The following is a 19,106-nucleotide window of genomic DNA, read 5'->3' on the forward strand; positions in this document are numbered from 1 at the left end:
TGCAGTGGGAGAAGGGGCCCAGCACTCACCAGGACCTCACAGATGTGTGGAGGGGATCCGGCCACGACGTGCACAGGGAACGCCTCCTACTGTCCGGCTCCTGTGCGACAAAAAGAATACGCTAGGGGACAGGTTCTCAGCCAGAGGTTTGAGTCCCAGGCTCGGGGCCAGCCTGGGTTCGAGTCCTGCCTCCACAGCTCCATAGTTGTGAATTTGCTGGCTTCCTAAGGTCTCCAAGCTTCAGTATGCTTATCTGTAAAATAAAGCTACTACCAGTGCTCACTTGACTGGAGTAAGTGAGATTGCTTATAGCCCTGACTGGTGTGGGTCAGTGGATTGAGCGCCGGCTGCAAACCCCAAGGGTCGCCGGTTCGATTCTCAGTCAGGGCCCATGCCTGGGTTGCAGGCCGGGTACCTGGTGGAGGGCATGTGACAGGCAACCACACATTGATGCTTCTCTCCCTCTCTCTCTCCCTCCCTCCCCCCATGTCTAAAAATAAATAAGTAAAATCTTTAAAAAAGTGAGATATGCGTATGAAGTGCCTTAGCACATCGCCTGGCACCCAGCGATAGCATTAGTTGTTTGCTCGCTCAAAGGCCTTCGCACACCAGGTGAGTGCTACGGGGCCGCCCGCCGGGGGTGGCCGTGGCCCGTGTGGACTGCATGCACACGGCTGCGAGGCGGGAAGAGGTGGGGTATAACTCTGCCTTCAGGAGCGCTCGCCTCAGCTGGCCAGAGAGGGGGCAGCTTTCCCTAAAACCTGAAATTTTAGCTTCTAATCCTCTCCAACAGTTTGTCAAACAAAACTAATTCTGCACATTCTAGTCTTTAGCTGTAGCCAGAACTCAGTGGCTGTGTATACGCGCGCGCGTGTGTGTGTGTGTGTGTGTGTGTGTAATAAGTCAAGAATCGCAACTTATTTATGTCTTCGTTCACCTGACGAATGTTAACTACACACGGCTGTGTCCCCGGCCCTCCGCTCGGCCTCTGCAGCGGGACACGGCCTCCGCTGTCAAGGAGCTCACAGGTTGTGGGGGAACTCAGCATGCAACAATCCCAACAGCACTGGCAAAGTATTTTTCCAGAAACATGCTGGGGGTGCAATACAAGCTTGGCAGAAAGGCAATTACCCTAGAAGGGGAGCTCAGAACAAGCTTCTCAGAGGAACTTCTGAGCCGTTTCAAAAGATGAGCCGAATGCCGTGGGGAGGAAGGCAGAGGCCATGCAGTTCAGTGTCTGCACTGAGTTCCGCTCGGCTGGGTCCCGCAGCCGGAGGGTCACTGGGGCGGCCAGGCTGCACAGAGCCTTGAATACTAAGGAGCATGACAGGATCCGCGTGCACGTGAAAATCAGGAGGGTGGACTTCATCCTGAAGGCTGTGAGGAGCCGCTGCACAAGTTATAAGCCAGGTAGAGCCCGGCATGCTATTAACTCAGATGTAAAATTATTCATTGCTCAAGATAGAAACATGTAGCACACATGTGCCTGATACAGCTCACAGCGAAAAAAGCCGGGTCTCCCTGTCCATCCCTTTCCCCAGCCAGGCAGCTCCCCGGCCGGGGGCGGCCCTCTTACCGCTGGATCACTTCGCTATGGCTCCTCGTGTGGTGGAGTCTGAGAGTTTATGTATTGGAATACTTAAAATTTTCCTACAAACTGCTTTTCCATTTTTTCTTCTTTACATCAAATTTATAGTATTGTATTCATTTTGGTTCAAATGGTATGGAATCACAGGCAATTGCCTGGAAATTTCATTCCAATGAAGTAAAGGAGACGTTATAAACCATGAGTTATGACAGGGGGCATTCAGTCCAATGGGACTGAGAATTTCTGTAGTACTTACTCCCTTAAACATGCTTTTCTCATTTAACAATAAGACTTAGAAGTTTTTGCATATGTGGCATAGATGTACTATAGTTTATCTAAATATTCGCTATTAATAAACATATAGGTCATTTCTAATTCTGTGCTGTTAGAAACAATGAATGTAATGAAATCTTCCCACACGCATCTTTGTGCACACATGCAAGTATTTCTCAGGAATAGATTTTGAGAAGCAAAACCAATGATCAAGAGTAGATACATTTTGCCCTGGCTGGTGTGGCTCCGTGGATTGAGCTCCAGGCTGTGAAGCAAAGGGGTCACCAGTTCGATCCCAGCCGGGGCACAGGCCTGGGTTGCAGGCCAGGTCCCCGGCTGGGGGCGCACGACAGGCAACCAATCGAAGTATCTCTTGTACATCAGTGTTTCTCTCCCTCCCTCCCTCCCTCCCTCCCTCCCTCCCTCTCTCTCTAAAAATAAATAAATAAAATCTTTTTAAAAATGCAGCCCAGCGTCAACCACATTATTGAGGAATCAGCCCTACAATTCCGCTTCTTTAGCCTGTCTAATCGAGAGTAGACTCTCTGCTTCTAAAAGCCAGGCACAGGAGTAAAGCTCCATGTCCCCCCCCTCCCCGCCCCGTGATTGCCCTTCTGAAGGGCGAGGTGAGTACTCGAGGAGGGCCGTTACACACATACCCGAGCCCCCTTCTTGTCCTGACTTCGGTTTCGTGGCGCCGCTTTGCTGGGTGAGAGTCTTCGGGGTTCACATCTCGGAAGATGGTGAATGGGCCTGAGGAGACGAGGTGGAAGGAGGAGAAGCCTCGTGTCCAGCAGGCTGGGCAGCTGCAGGACTGTGGGTCCCAGCGGTATGCCTATCAGATGGGGGTTCATTTGTAGCTGGTGGGGTTCCATATTCTGCAGGCGGGGTTCCATATCCTGCCCACGGAGCTCCGTATCCCACGGGCTGAGCTTCGTATACAGGCGGTGGGGCTCTGTTCCCCGCAGGCAGAGCTTCGTATACAGGTGGTGGGGCTCCGTATCCCATAGGTGGGGCTCCGTATCCCTCTGGTGGGGCTCCGTATCCTCCCGGTGGGGCTCCGTATCCTGCTGGTGGGGCTCCGTATCCTGCTGGTGGGGCTCCGTATCCTGCTGGTGGGGCTCCGTATTCTGCTGGTGGGGCTCCGTATCCTCCCGGTGGGGCTCCATATCCTGCTGGTGGGGCTCCGTATCTCACAGGCTGGGGCCCATAGACAACAACTGGGTATGCTGAGAAGAAAAGAAAAAAATCAGTAATTTATTTTTTAGAGTGGGCAAAGAATAAGGGAGAAGGAGTAAAAAGATAACAGTTATGCTAAAGGAAAGTAACACAGGAAGAGAATCAGGCTAAATAGCAGTAAAGCCAGACCCTTCAGCCACCACGAGTCGGCGGCTTGGTCATTTCCTGTTGTGGAGGGATTCAAATGAGCGTGAAAACAACCCTACAGTCATACCTCCGCATTGCTTCTGGTTGTATATAGAGATATGTGTTTTACTTAATAAAGATCTTTCTGGTGGGCCTCCCGTTACTTAATAAAGTTTGTTCTGAATATGAAGTAAAGTAATACATCCTTAATGAGGAATATGTATTTGGAAAATGGAGAAAAGATGCATTTTAAAAAGCCATCTATAATGCGATCAAATACAAAAAATATTTTAATGCATTTCTTTGTAGAATATCTAATATGTTCATACCATCAGGATTATAACAACTGTATGATTTTTAAATCTGGCTCTTTTTATTTGACATTATGTAAAAATTATTTGTATTATTAATGTATTTCATAAATGAAAAGCCGGACTATATTTTATTGTATGGATAGGTACTACTAAGTTCCCCTGTGGTAGGAGAACACATTATTTCCAAATTCCCAGTTAATATTACAATACACATGGGCCTTGGCTGCCTTCCCAAAGTGATTTAACTGGATCAGGTGCATGAACAACCACCAGGTTATTTTGCTGTAATCCATATTTATGTTTAAGTTAGCTAGAAAAACATTTAAAGAACTTTCTTAAACATGCTCAAAGAACTAAAGGAAACTGTGGAGAAAGTCAAGAAAATGATGTGTGAACAAAATAGAAATATTGATAAAGACAGAAAACCTAACAAGAAACCAAAACGAAATTCTGGGGATCGAAAGTACAAAAACTGAATGAAAAATTGAGAAGAGGGATCGAAATTTAGATCTGAATAGGCAGAAGAAAGAATCAGTGAACATTAAGACAGGAAATTGTGGCGGCTGAGGAAGAGAAAGCAAATAGACTGAAGAACAGTGAACAGAGCCTCAGGAGCCGGTGGGCCACCGTCAGACAGAGCCCAACATACACACTGCCTGGAAGGCCAAGAAGAAGAGAAAAAGGGGTAGAAAGAATATTTGAAGAAATAATAGCTGAAAGCTTCCCCCATTTGATGAAAGACATGAATATAAACATCTAAGAATCTCAACAAATTCCAGGAGATTAACTTAAAGAGAGCCACACCAAGATACATTATAATCAAACTTGCAAAAGCCAAAGACAAAGAGAGAATCTTGAAATCAGCAAGAGTGATGTGAATCGTTACATGTAAGGGATCATCAGTAAGATAATCAGTAGCCCTGGCTGGTGTAGCTCAGTGGATTGAGCACGGGCCTGTGAACCAAAGGGTTGCTGGTTCAATTCTCAGTCAGGGCACATGCCCAGGTTGTGGGCCAGGTCCCCAGTAGGGGGTGTGCGAGACACAACCACACATTGATGTTTCTCTCCCTCCCTTCCTTCTTCCCTTCCCCTCTCTCTAAAAGTAAAAATAAATAATTTTAAAAAAAAAACAATCAATAGACTTCTCATCAGAAATTTTGGAGGCCAGAAAAAAAAAGTAAAAAAACCCCACAATCTTATATTTGGCCAAATTTCTCCAAGAGTGAGAGAGAAATTAAGACATTTCCAGATAAATAAAGGCGGAGGGTGTTCACTACCACTAGACTTCCCCTGCAAGAGATGCCTGAGGGAGGCCGGCAGGGTGAAATGGAAGGACACCAAATAGCAATCTGAAGCTATATGAAGAAATTAAGATCTCAATAAAGGTAAATCACTGGGCAATGATAAAAACCAATATTGTCGTAACAATGGTTCATAACTCCATGTTTTGTCTTTTACATAATTTAAGAGAGCAGTGCCTTAAAAAGAATTATTAGATTGTATTTTATGGCACACGATGTATAGAGATGTAATTTTGTGACATTAGCTGACCTATATGAAGAAGGAACTGTAAAGGTGCAGAGTATTTGTATGTTATTCAAGTTAAGTTGGTAAACATTCAAATTAGTATTACAACCTTAGGATGTTAAATGTCACCTCCATGGTAACCACAAAGAAAATAGCTATAAAATATAGACAAAAGGAAATGAGAAAGGAATGTAAACTTCCTGCTATAAAAATATCAATTTAACCCCAAAGAAGAAGACAGCAATGCCAAGAAATGAGGGACAACAAGCTAGACAGTACGCAGGAAATGACAGAAAGGCCCCCGTTACAGTGACTGCTATAAATACAAATGGACTAAATTCTCCCATCTCAAGACAGAGATGTCTGCATTCTCCCCAGCAGCTTCCCCGTATAACCTCCGACTGGGTGCCCCTACACAGAGGGCAGGGAGAGAGCAAAGAAGCAAGCAGACCTCTCCAGACTAGGAAGTGGCAGTTTTAACAAATAAAGGAACTTGTTTATGAGGTGGTCCTGGGTGGTCACGAGATGAGTGAGATCTCTGCACTGCCCCCCCCACCCCCCGTCGAATCTTAGAAGGTTTTACACAGAGGCCCTAACTGAGTTCGGTCATGCATACCGTCCCGGTAGTCTCCACGCCTCGCTCCCGTGTCAAGGCCTCATCCCCGGAGCTGCTTCTCGGAGCAGGAAAGGCAAGCAGAACAGACATTTCAAAGACAAGGGAGGCTTACAGTGGCCCGGGTCAGCTTTCAGGACAACCGGCAGCCATGCCTTCTTGAAGACTCTTCCAACAAGAGATCAGCAGGATAAAAACTCAAGACTCAGTTATATGCTGTGTACAGAAGACTTACTTTTAAAGACTTTATTTATTTATTTTTAGAGAGAGAGGGGAAGGGAGGGAGAAAGAGAGGGAAAGAAACATCAATGTGTGGTTGCCTCTCACACACCCCCAACTGGGGATCTGGCCTGCGACCCAGGCATGTGCCCTGACTGGGAATCAAACCGGCGACCCTTCGGTTCGCAGGCCAGTGTTCAATCCACTGAGCCACACCAGCCAGGGCGACTTTTTTTTTTTAAGATTTTATTTATTTATTTTTAGCAAGAGGAGAAAGGAGAAAGAGAGGGAAAGAAAGGAGGGAGAAAGAGAGGGAAAGATACATTTATTGTTGCCTCTACTGGCACTCAATCCACTGAGCCACACCAGCCACGGTGTACAAGAGACTTACTTGAGATACAAAGACACAAATAGATTGAAAGCAAAATAATGAAAAATCATGAGATAGGACATTTTACTTAAAAAAAAAAAAAGAACCCTGGCCAGTGTGACTCAGTTGGTTGGAGTGTCGTCCTGTACACTGAAAGGTTGCAGGTTTGATTCCCGGCTGGGGCACATGCCTAGGTTGCAGGTTTGATCCCCAATCAGGGAGCATACAGGAGGTGACCAATTGCTGTTTCTCTCTCACATTGATGTCTCTCTCTCGCTCTCTCCCCCCCCAACTTCCTCTCTCTGTAGAAGCAATGAAAAAATGTCCTCAGGTGAAGATAACAAAATTTTTTTTAAAAGAATGGAAAAAGATACTATATGCAAGTAGTAACCAAAAGAGAGCAAGGGTAGTTATTCTATCAAGAAAATATAGACTTTAAACTTTAAAAATTACTAAACACAAGAAGGAAATTACATAAGCCCTGACTGGGTAGCTCAGCTGGTTAGAGCATCATCCCAATATGCCAAGGTTGTGGGTTCGATCCCTGGTCAGGACACACGCAAAAGTCAACCAGTGAATGCGTAAATCAGTGGACTAACAGATCTCTCTCTCTCTCTCTCTCTCTCTCAAATTAATGCATTTTTTAAAAAAAAATTGTAATGTATAACTTTTGTCCATCAAAGAACATTATCAAAAATGTGCAAGACAACCTATTGATGGGCAAACATATTTGCAAACTGCACATATGAGAAGGGATTCGTATCCAGAATATATATAAAGAACTCATACAACTCAATGACAAAAAGATAAATTATCCGAGAAAAAATGGGCAAAGGACTGGGAGAGATGTATCTCCAAAGAAGACATACGAATGGCTAACAAGCATGGAAAAAGATATTCAACATCATTTGCCATTCAAGAAATGCAAATTAAAACCACAATGAGCCCTGGCTGGGTAGCTCAGTTGGTTGGAGCGTCACCCTGTTCATGAAAAGGTTGTGGGTTCCATTCCCAGTCGGCTGGGAATGTATTCCCAGGTTGTGGGTTTAATCCTTTGTCGGGGCACATACAGGAGGCAACCAATAGATCTCTCTCTCTCTCTCTCTCTCTCTCTCTCTCTCTCTCTCTCCTTCCCTCCCTCAAATCAATGCACATATCCTCGCGTGAGGATAAAAATAAAAACACAACGAGGTACTCCCTCACACCCACTAGGGTGGCTCTACTATAAACCACAAAAACAAAAAGGAAAACAAACGTTGGCAAGGATGTGGCGACACAGGGCCTTGCACCGCTGGCGGGAACGTGAACTGGCACGGGTGCCGTGGCAAACAGAGGGGCGGCTCCTCGACCAGTGACACACTGAGTCCCGGGCGGCCCGGTGGTGCCAGCCCTGTGCAGACACCCCGGAGAAACGAACACGCATGCCCACGCTGAGACCTCCACACAGACTTGACAGCAGCTTGTGTTCGCAGCAGTAAAAGATGGAAATGAGTGAAATGTCCACCGGCGGGTGAATGGAGGAGCGGACTGTGGGATATGCACAGAGAAGGAACAGTATTCGGCCACAACAAGAGGGAAGTGCCGACACTCGCTGCAGCTTGGAGGAACCCCGGGCACATCACGCCAGGTCAACGAGCCCCGAACCAAAGGTCCGAAACAAAGTGCCGTGTGACTCCTCCCATGTGATCTGTTTGGGATAAGAAACCCACAGAGACAAACGGCAGATCAGGGCCTAACAAAAGATGTTGGGAGGGGACGATGGGGAACTGTTTCTAAGCGGAGAATTATCACTCAGTGGGGAATAGTGGGGTGTTTTACGGGGCGATGAAAACATTTTGAAATTAGAGCTGAGGGTGGCACCGCACTGTGAATACACTACGTGCCTCTGGATTGTACATTTTATTTTATTTTTTTAAAAGATTTTATTTATTTATTTTTAGAGAGGGAAGGGAGGGAGAAAGAGAGAGAGAAACATCAATGTGCGGTTGCTGGGGGCCGTGGCCTGCAACCCAGGCATGTACCATGGCTGGGAATCGAACCTGCGACACTTTGGTTCGCAGCCTGAGCTCAATCTACTGAGCTACGCCAGCCAGGGCTTGAATTGTACATTTTAAATGGTCGTTTTTATGTTACACGAATTTCCACACTTTACTTTTAGATTTTTGAGTATTAGATTTGAGTAACGCTTAAAAACCAAGGTACCTAGTAAGGTTACAAATACGCATCCTTCAGCTGTAGACAAAATTAAAAGCCAGGGGACACGCATGTCGTACTCCAAGAAGAATCCAAGAAAGGGCCCACGTTTGGGGGTCCGCAGGCGGCCTATGAGGAGATCCTTCGTGGCCTACCAGTCGGCAGCGGGCAGCGTTTGAGAATCGGTGACCCGTCACCTCCCAGGACCGTGACTCAGCGGCCGTGGACGGGCCGACCGTTCGAGGGCACAGGGCGCGAAGCCCGGGGCTGGCGTCCTCAGTGAGGCCGAAGGGCGTGGCCCACGCCCGGTGGCGGTGCTCGTGCGCAACGGGCAGGGAGGAGGGAGAAAGAGCACGCGCACGTTTCCTGCTCTGGCCGCAGGCAGCAGGCAAAGGTTCCCGCTAATGGGGCCTGCCCGAGCATGTTCCGTATTCGCACGTTACAATTAAAAGTAAGCCTGCAGCTTGCTGACTTGCCACTGGGCTTCAGTCTGGAAGTGAAGTCATGGACTCAGCCGTTCTCCAGTCCCCAGACCTCCGAGGCTCCTCTGCAGCGGAGCTGGAGGAGCGCTGGCAGCGAGTAGACCCCCGAGCCCCTGGTGCGCCTCCCGCCTCCCAGGGAGAATGCCCCCGCCGCGCCTTACCTGGACAAGGCATCTCTTGGTTGCATAGCACGCCCCCCTGCCCGGTAACGACGAACAGCCCTGGACTGCCGAACCAGTAGTTTACACTTCTAAGTGCAGCTCCTCGGGCAGCTGAGAAGATCAGTTTGGCAAAAGAGGGACTCTTTAACTATTTAAAAAGGCTTGGAAATCTCTAGCATACGGTAAGCATTCCATACATGTTAGCTAGTGTTATTGGGCCTAAAATTAAACTCATTTCCTCTCCAACTTAGACTGTCTCATGTACTTGACCGTGGCTTACAGCATCAGGATCCAGTCAGTCGTCGAAGCTGGAAACGCCACTCGACCCTCCTGTGCGGCCCAGCACCTCGTCCGTGTCTCTGTCCCAGGACACCGTGTGTGCACGTGTCCGTCTCTGCTGGCCTGTGCTTGTCTCAACTGGGCTGAAAAGTCCGGGGTGGGAGGCAAGGGAGAAGGGCAAAGGGCACCCCGGACAGAGCAAGTATCCTGAGACTCGGAGATGAGAGAACAGGGCACGAAGAAGTCCAGTGGGACTGAAGTACAAAAGGTGAGAGAGTAGAGGGCATGCAGTGAGGCCAGACTAAACAACATATATCGTAAGCATTATTTGTATTCAGAGTGTGGACGAGTGCTCCGGGACGCCCACTGGAGCGGTGCTCTGGGGCTTGCCTCTTCCCTCCTGTCCCCGGAGATGCGGGCTGACCCTGAGGGAAACAAAGGCGAAGCCAGAGAAGAGATGACAAAGAGACAGGTCAGGAGGAGAGGAGCTCAGGCAGCAGGGGGCTCCCCACAGCGAAAAAGACACCAGGCAGTGACATCTGAGACCAGCATTTAGAGGGACAAAAGATTACCAGGTACAGCGAGTGCTGCAGGTGTCTGATGGTAAATCCCCTCCAGACTGCAGCTCCTGCCAGACGGGGAGGGGACGAACAGTCCCTGTGTTCCCAGCACCCGGTGCTGTAACTCAGCGCGGAGTAGGGAGGCGCAGGGACTCCCTACTGAGTCCCTCGTGAGTACATGCCTCGTGAGTACATGTGCACCTACCAAGTGTCTCACCCCAGAGACCAGACCCTCCTAACCGGATAACAGTCCTCCTTCTGTTCCTCAAGTCTCAAAACCCCAAGGTCCTTAAGAGCTGTATGGTTTTGCTCACCAGCAGAGGCAGCGTTCATCAGCATCTGGGAAAACTTGATGGCACCTCCCCTCCTGAAGGCCAGTTTAAAGGTAGCCTGCCCGTCCCAGCCACCTGGGGGAGGAAGCGGCGCACTCTCAGCGAGAGGCAGGTGGCGCGCTGGGAGCTGCAGGGCGGCCGCGGACGCGGAGAGGAGCGTTGCCCAGAGCAGCAGGGCCGCTGTCTTGCGTTCGAATTCCAGCACAAGCCAAGTCTGACTCTTAAACCTTCTGGAAGGTTTTCAGACAAAAATGCGCTTCTGAGTGTAAACACTTACCATCTGGGGCTGCCCGAATGGTTCCCTTGATGTAGTTGGAGTCGAAGACGGGCTGTTCCACGGTGCAGTTGCTCATGAGGTCGAACGGCATCATGAAAGAGCACAGGGGGTCGCTGACCGACTGCGAAGTCACGAAGATCACCTAGGAGAGGACAGACGCTTTGGGGACGGAGCACAGATTGCCCGGGGATTGAGACACACAAAAACAGTTCTGAGGCCAAGGTTGCTCTAGCGTCCGGGCCTGAGAAGCATCGCCCATTTCCTGCCATCGTCCTTCAACATGGAAAATCTCAAAACGCGAGTGTTTTTTAAAACATTTTGAAACTCAGTGGTTAACCACGCTCCATGTTAAGGCAGACCGAGGTAGCGTTCACCGGCTCAAAGCGGAAGTAGGGAGAGAAATTACCCGGTATGAAGTGAGGAACAACGTTCCCCTCCTTTTACCACTAAAGAGATTGGATCCCTCCGGGTGCTGAGGGAAGGAGAGGTCCACATCGTGGCAGTGCTGCAGGACGCTGCGGGAGAGAGAGGGCAGACAGCACACAATTCAAACGTGGCGTAAAGTGACAAACCTAAACCCCTCAGCACAGTTCCCAGCCTGGAGCAAGCGCTCAGTAAATGTTGGCTGCTGCCACTACCACCGCCCTTACTGACGTAAAAGGACTTTAAATGATTTTATTCCCTGACAGTTCACAATTATTTTTTTCCCTCTTCAGCTCTGGATTCTTTTTCTTATCAAGGCTACTTGTATTCTTACTGTTCATCCATGAATGCTTATACTTCTTTTTTTTAACAAACTTTTTGAAAGATTTTATTTATTTATTTTTAGAGAGGGAAGGGAGGGAGATAGAGAGAGAGAGAGAGAAACATCAGTGTGCGGTTGCTGGGGGCCGTGGCCTGCAACCCAGGCATGTAACCTGGCTGGGAATCGAACCTGGGACACTTTGGTTCCCAGCCCATGCTCAATCCACTGAGCTACGCCAGCCAGGGCAAATGCTCATACTTCTTACGCAGCAACTATCAAGCACTACGCCAATAGCCATGGCCAGGTAGCTGAGTTGGTTAGAGCATGGTCCTGATACACCACGGTTGCTGGTTCAATCTCCAGGCAGGGCACGTACAAGAAGCAACCAATGAACGCATAAATTAGCGGAACAACAAATTGATGCTTCTTTCTCTCTCTCACATCAATATTTTAAAAACACTGTGCTAATGTAAATGTTTACGAAGGTAAGGTGTGCAGAATGCTCCAGAATCCTCTGACATGTTGCTCCCTCAGCCTCCCATGTGCTCCCCTCACTCTTAACCTGAAAAACTCGGATTCATGCTACTCTCACTCTTAGTGCCCCACTGGGGGTTTTCTTTCTCGGTAACGATCACACGTGTTGGTTTGTTCAGTGTCTTTCCTAGTGATCATTAAGGGCAATGCCCGCCCTCTTTGCCGCTTTAGTCCTAGCAAACGGTGGGTGGTACTAAGTACTTACTGAAAGAATGCACAAATTAAAACACGAATACAGGTAATGACACCAGCAATATATGACACACATCACATAAATGACACAAAAATGGCATGGCAACTAAGTGGAAGAGTACATTAGTTTTGGTTGGAGTAATTACGGAAAACCTTATAGAAGGGTTGAAATATAAGCTGATTCTTAAGGGGTGAACGGCATCTCAGTCGGCAGAGGTGAAGAAGGTAGGGGACGATCCTGGTGGAAACCCAGCAGTGTTAATGGAGGGGCGGGAGCAGCGTCAGTAGACACCTCTATGCAGTAGAGAGCAAACTGCGCGTGGGCGCAGCCTACCTACGCGGGTTCATCAGAACTGCACGGAAGGAGGGTTGGGAGACACAGGGGGATACAGCTGGGAAGCCACGCGGAACCAGAGCTTGAAGATACCGTCTGACGACAGACGGCAGGGGAAGGGTGTGAGCTGCAGCTGTTGCCGCAGGACAGTCACACGACCAAGGAGGCGGAGGTATATCCAGGGGCCAGTTTCAGGGTTCCTAAAATAGAAGTGGGTACTGGGGGGATAAACGGTGATGGGGAAAAAGGAGTTCCTAAAGTAGTCTTGACGTGAGGCAATAAGAACTAGAACCAGAGTGGTGGTGAGTGGATAAAAAAAGGGTTTTTTTTAAATATATATTTTATTGATTATGCTATTACAGTTGTCCCATTCCCCCCCTTCATTCCCTTCCACCCTGCACACCCTCTCCCACCCACATTCCCCCCCTTTAGTTCATGTCCATGTGCCGTAAGTTCTTTAGCTTCTACATTTCCTATACTATTCTTGCCCTCCCCTATTTTCTACCTACCATCTATGCTACTTATCCTCTGTACCTTTTCCCCCTCTCTCCTCCTCCTGCTCCCCTGTTGCTAACCCTCCATGTGATCTCCATTTCTGTGGTTCTGTTCCTGTTCTAGTTGTTTGCTTAGTTTGTTTTTGTTTCTGTTTTAGGTGTGGTTGTTAATAATTGTGAGTTTGCTGTCATTTTACTATACATGTTTTTTTATCTTCTTTTTATTAGATAAGTCCCTTTAACATTTCACAAAACAAGGGCTTGGTGATGATGAACTCCTTTAACTTGACCTTATCTGAGAAGCACTTATCTGCCCTTCCATTCTAAATGAAAGCTTTCCTGGATAGAGCAATCTTGGATATAGGTCCTTGCCTTTCATGACTTGGAATACTTCTTTCCAGCCCCTTCTTGCCTGCAAGGTCTTTTGAGAAATCAGCTGACAGTCTGATGGGAACTCATTTGTAGGTTACTGTCCCCTTATCTCTTGCTGCTTCTAGGATTCTCTCCTTCATTTTTATCTTGGCTAATGTAATTATGATGTGTCTTGGTGGGTTCCTCCTTGGGTCCAACTTCTTTGGGATTCTCTGAGCTTCCTGGACTTCCTAGAAGTTTATTTCCTTTGCCAGATTGGGGAAGTTCTCCTTTATTATTTATTCACATAACTTTTCCACTTGTTGCTCTTCCTCTTCCCCTTCTGGTACCCCTATAATTCGGATGTTGGAACATTTAGAGATGTCCTGGAGGTTCCTAAGCCTCTCCTCATTTTTTTGAATTGTTTCTTCCTTCTTTTCTGTTTAGTTGTTTCTTTCTTCCTTCTGGTCCACTCCATTGATTTGAATCCCAGTGTTCTTCCCATCACTATTGGCTCCCTGTGCATTTCCCTTCATTTCACTTAGCATAGCCTTCATTTTTTTCATCTAATTTGCAACCAAATTCAACCAATTCTGTGAGCATCCTGATCACCAGTGCTTTAAACTGTGCATCTGATAGCTTGGCTATCTCTTCATCCCTTAGTTGCATTTGCTCTGGAGCTGTGATCTGCTCTTCCGTTTGGGCCATTTTGTTTGTTTGTTTGTTTGTTTGTTTGTTTGTCTTGTCGTGCCTGTTACGTATGAGGGGCGGAGCCTTAGGTGTTCACCAGGGCGGGGCAACCCAGTTGTTGCCCGAGAGGGAACAGTGGCGCTTGCCCCACTCTGTCAGACTGCAGTCCCTTCCGCTGCTTCCCCCAAGCTAACTGGACCCTTCTGGTGCTGATTCCCGGGTGGGCGGGCTTGTGTACATTCCAGGATCCTGTGAGTCTCTCCAACAAACTCTCCTGTGAGGCTGGGAATCTCTCCAGGCACCTCAGCACCCACGGGTGTTTTCAATCGGTGTTTCGAGGCCTTATTTCCCAGCGCTGGGACCGTGGGTTGCGAGGTCTGTCTCACTCCACAGTTCCACCTGGTTTACCTGCACCCAAATGTGGGACCACCCGGTCCACCAGCCACCTTGTGTGCAGTGCCTCGCTTCACAATCGCTGCTTCCCTGGGTCTGCCTGTTGCCACCCCGCACCCGGGGTCTGCCAGGCGCTGCTTTTTGTGCTTCGACCCGTCTCCACCTGGCTGCCTGACTCTGCCCCGCCTACTGGTCTGGATGAATGTGTCTATTTTAACTCCTTGGTTGTCAGACTTCCATACAATTCAATTTTCTGTCAGATCCGGTTGCTATTTTGTTTGTAAATTCTTGTCCTTATTTTGGTTGTATGAGGAGGCACAGTGTGTCTACCTATGCCTCCATCTTGGCGGAAGCCAAAAAGGACCTTTAAGACTGAAAAAATAGGATGTCAGCAAAAAGAGGAGACTAGGGAACTCCAAAAGTCAGTCCAGAACTCTAGACTCTAATCAAAAGCTTAAAACAACTGAGAAAATGTTTAATGAAGGAAAAAAACTACAGATCAACATCCCTGAAAAATCCTCATGCAAAAATCCTCAACAAAATACTGGTAAACTGAATATAACAGCACTTTAAAAGGATTATATACTACAACCAAGTGGGATTTATTCCTGGGATGCAAGGATGGCTCAACATATGAAAACCAATCAATGTAATAAAAACAGAATGACAATATGATTCAGCAATCCCACTTCTGGGTATATTTTCAAAGGAAATGAAAACAGGATATAAAAGCGATATCTGTATTCCTGTGTTCATGGCAGCATTGCTCACAATAGCCAAGCTTTAGAAATGACGTGTCTGTCAATGAATGAAGAATATATATATCAATAAATATATCACAAAATATTACTCAGTCATGAGAAAGAAGGAGATCCTGTCACATGCTACAACATGGATAAACCCAGAAAGAGATATATTGTATAATCTCACATGTGAAGCCTAAACAGAAAAGAAGAGTCAAATGCACAGACATGGAGAATAGAACAGTTAATACCAGGGGGTCTCAGGGGAGGGGGGAACGGGGAGAGGTTGGTCAAAGGCTCAAATCTGCAGTTACGTAGGATGAATAAATCCAGAGATCTCATGTACAGTCGTGATGACTGTATCAGTGTTACTGTACTGCACACTGAAAATACGCGAAGTGAACGGATCTCCCATGTACTCATCACACAAAAATGGTAACTATATGAGATGTTAATAGCTTGACTGTAGTAATCATTTCACTACGTGTATGTGTATCAAATTTTCATGTTGTATACCTTAAATATATACAAGTTTTATTGTAATGGTAAAGAAGATACCGTCTCTATTATTTTTTTACTACATCAACAAATGAACTTAGTAAAAATGGAGAAACTGTATGAACCAAGAAAATTTGCCAAAGACATATAAATAGCTAATAGCCATAGGGAAAAAAAGATAACTTCACTAGCAATAATTTTTTTAAAGATTCCATTATTCAGCAATAATCCTTTTTTTTTAAAGATGCCACACATCACACCGGCAGCGATATCGAAGGCCAGCACCAGGTGTGGGCGAGGGTGCGGTGAGATGGTCACTCGGAGCACTGAGAGGAATGTAAATGGATATAATTCCACAGGTTTTGCCAAAAATATATTTTATATACTTCCATATTTTTAATATTTTTGACAAGAATTTTTATATTATAAAAATATTTTAAAATCCTTTTTTAAAGTCTATATCCTCTGATCCCACAATTCCACTTTCAGAAATACATCCCAAAGAAACATTCTGACAGCTGTGCAGAGGTAAGTTTCCACAAATGTTCACTGGAGCAATATTTATAGCAATGACAAATTAAAACCAGAATATCCTAGATGGGGCTTCAGCAAAGGTTTACGCACACTAGAATAGTAGCCACTGAAAACAATAATGTAGACTTTGACTCTGGAATGCATTCTCAATATATTGATAAATGAGAATGCATATTTTTCCATACGAGAAAGTGGATAAGGATACATAAAATGTAAACAGCACTAGACGTTGGAATCCAGGGTGATTTAAATTTTTTCCTAACTTTTCTACAATAAAAACACATGGAATTAACTGCACAAGGTTTAGAACATGAGTTAAAAAAAAAAACCCTCAGTGTCTTCCGTGTTCACCAGGAGAGTCTAGCCATCACCCCTGTGGTCCTCTGCTGGGAGGGGGACGCATCTCCACGAAGCCGGGCCTAGCTGTGACGGAGTGCTCCGGCGTGCTCCGGGAACACGCAGGAGTCAAATGTAATCAGCCTTCTCCCTCTCTGAGGATTTTCCTTTAAAGTGGTTCCTAGCCAGGAAGCCGCCGTCCTGACAGGACCTCCTTTGAGGAGGAGAAAGCAGAGAAGCAGTCCTTGTCCTTTCTGAGGGCCAGCACAGCGCGGGCAGAGCGGTCAGCGCCCAATACCTAAGCTGAGACCCACATCCAAGCTCCCGCGCGTGGCGCCGGCCACAGAATGTGGGGGCAGACCCCTTCTCTTTGTTTCGGTTCCCACCGGTGAAACGGGGCAAACACTGCCGGTCCTCACTGCGGATGGGGCCGTTTTAAGCATAAACCCCTCAGAACAGTGCTTGGCTACGACGAAGTGTTCAAGGGCATATGGGCCCCAAAAAGATCATTCCAAGGACCATAACATTGACTTGTTATCATTATTTTTAAAAAGCCTCGTTTTCTGACTCCGACACACAGTCAGAAAAGCAGAGGGAAAACTGGTAGGAAGCCCGAGTGAGAGGACATGCAGCGCCCAGATCGGAAGCGCTTCGTGGCGAAGTCACAGGCACACAGGACAAAGCGCTCCGGGCCGGTGCGCGCGGTCGGAGCGCGAGCAGTCAGTCGTCCCCGACTGCAAAAGCGAGGGAAGCGCGGAGCTCCTTCGGGAGCAAATGGGGACGCACAGCCCTGGCGGCCTGTGGGAATCTGTCAAGAAAAGAATCGGGAGAAGAAAGCATACGAAAAAGCTCTGGACATCGGCATCTGGAGCTGTCTTAATGGATCCTCCCGACAGACGCACTCCCAGCGACTTAGGCGCGCGCAGCCGCACCCGGGCACCGCGCTGGCTTTCCAGGCCGCGCTGGCGCTCGGGCGACCGCAAGGGAAAGCGAGGGCGAGGGAGCAGCGTGGGGCATGATTCAGAGGAGCTCGGCGGGGAGACCAGCAGGGCTCCGTGCGAAACGGGGGGGAGGGGGGCCGGGGAATTCAGGGGGAAGTCGAGGCACGAGGTGGGAGGTGAAAACCTCCCCCCAGACTGAACCTGAGGGCGGCCAGCGGAGGCGCGACCGGCGATGCCGCAGCGATGCACCCTCAAAGCGACAAGTGCAAACCCCAAGTGGCCCGCGACGCTGCGGGCGCGCCCTTCTCCCTAGGCGTCCGGGTCTCCGTAAGGGCAGGCTCTGGCAGAGAAGAAGGGGGCCTCTGGGAAGTTCTGAGGGCAAGGAGAGGCCCCCGACAGGTCAGGGTCTTTCTAGAATGATCCGTTCACATGCCCCTTTCAGGGCATGTGGAGGGAGGGGCGCGGCCGCGGCTGTTGCCCTACGAAGGTCGCGCGCTCCGGCCCAGCGGCAGCTGCACAGCGCCCGCAGTGGCCGCCGGGGCGCCCTCACCTTTCTTCGGCCGCAGCGCGCCCCTCTCCCGCCCGGTGCTCGCACACCGGAGGCGGCGCGCCCCCCTCCACCTGCTCACACACGCTCCGCCCTTCGCGCGTACGGAGCCACCCGCTCGGGCTCGCGCCACCCCCCGGAAGTCCCGCGAGGCGGTGCCCCTACACTAAGGTCCGAGGCGGAGCTAAGCGCGAAGCCCTGGGAAAGGCGGGAAAGTCCCTGATTCGCCGAGAGTTCGCAAGTCGCCCCTTCCACCCAGTCTGCTTCCTCCCTCCTCTGACGCCACCCTGGGCTTCCCCTCAGGCACCTTTCGCCGTAAGGGATGATGGCCCCTCGGCGGTTTTCGGTGTGGCTCTGGTTGACCGCCATCTTGCTCCGGGCCCCTCTAGCCGCCCCTGAGATGGGAAGGGGCGGGGCCTGTGCCAAGCCGTGGGGCGGGGCTGTAAAGCATAGGGGCGGAGATTATGGCGCAGAGACGAGGGGTGGGGCGAGCGGGGTACGGGTAGGTGAGGCGGCTGACCCCTGGAGCTGCGGTGGTCAGAGGACCAGAGGACGCGGCCAAGTCGGAGTGGAAACACCCCGGAATGGGAAGGGGGCGGGGCTAGGGAGCTGCTTCTGCCCGCAGGGCGCGGGGTGGTGAGTGATGGATGAGTGGCTCCCACGACCCCCACGTGCCCACTTGGCCACTGCAGCATCAGCATGAACTTGAACTGGTCCTGCCCGGAATGAGAGTTAAAAGCAGGAAGTTTCCTGAGTCCTCCCTGGCTCCGGACAGGAAACTCCTAACCTTTGGAGAAAGGATCCAGAATAATCCCTTACTCCTAAGGTGAAAACTTTGGTCCTCCGGAGAAAGCCTGGAACCAGAGCCAGTTTCTTAGGAGCTGGGATATAGAACAGGATGCGCGATCTGGGTCAGGCAGTCAACGGGGCGTCCATGCCTGCTCCAAAGGGGAAGGGGGCCTGTATCATCCCTCATACCTGCCCTGCCACCGCCAAAGGATGATTGTGAGCTGCATAAGAATATGTTGTCCATATTCTCATTTCCTTTAGACTTCACACATAGCACCAGAGGGTTTCAAGGAAAAGGGGCATTAACATCTCCTGGATTACGGTATTTCATCAAATTTAAAGATGCCGTCGGTTGTCAGATGCACCATTTTTAGGAGTACCACTAAGAGAGAAAGCTGCCAAGTGAACTGCCGTGTCATCAGGTATAAGAGG

At 48.8% G+C, this 19,106-nt stretch overlaps 1 protein-coding gene across 1 annotated transcript; it reads right to left on the reverse strand.

Annotated features, from left to right (window-relative positions):
* Positions 1-1,159: 1,159 nt before the first annotated feature.
* Positions 1,160-18,254, reverse strand: WBP2NL (WBP2 N-terminal like). The gene is made up of 8 exons (XM_045834767.1): positions 18,193-18,254; positions 10,960-11,068; positions 10,554-10,695; positions 10,259-10,351; positions 9,106-9,216; positions 2,786-3,081; positions 2,544-2,696; positions 1,160-1,390 (listed from the first exon to the last, which is right to left on the reverse strand). The coding sequence occupies exons 1-8, from the start codon at positions 18,252-18,254 to the stop codon at positions 1,160-1,162; spliced, it is 1,197 nt and encodes a 398-aa protein (XP_045690723.1).
* Positions 18,255-19,106: the final 852 nt, after the last annotated feature.

This window comes from Phyllostomus hastatus, unplaced genomic scaffold (genome assembly GCF_019186645.2).
Source record: "Phyllostomus hastatus isolate PE091 unplaced genomic scaffold, TTU_PhHast_1.1 phas_contig_198, whole genome shotgun sequence".
In the NCBI taxonomy this organism is placed as follows: domain Eukaryota; kingdom Metazoa; phylum Chordata; class Mammalia; order Chiroptera; family Phyllostomidae; genus Phyllostomus; species Phyllostomus hastatus.

Bases quoted from the DNA above. Each gene is read 5' to 3' on its own strand.
- WBP2NL (XM_045834767.1), bottom strand. From the start codon at position 18,254: ATGGCGGTCAACCAGAGCCACACCGAAAACCGCCGAGGGGCCATCATC. The intron at 9,217-10,258 runs GTGAGCAAAACC...TGATCTTCTCAG, and splicing joins GATGAACGCTGCCTCTGCTG to CTGCCCGAGGAGCTGCACTT. The intron at 1,391-2,543 runs GTCAGGACAAGA...TAACTTGTGCAG, and splicing joins AGCGGCGCCACGAAACCGAA to CGGCTCCTCACAGCCTTCAG.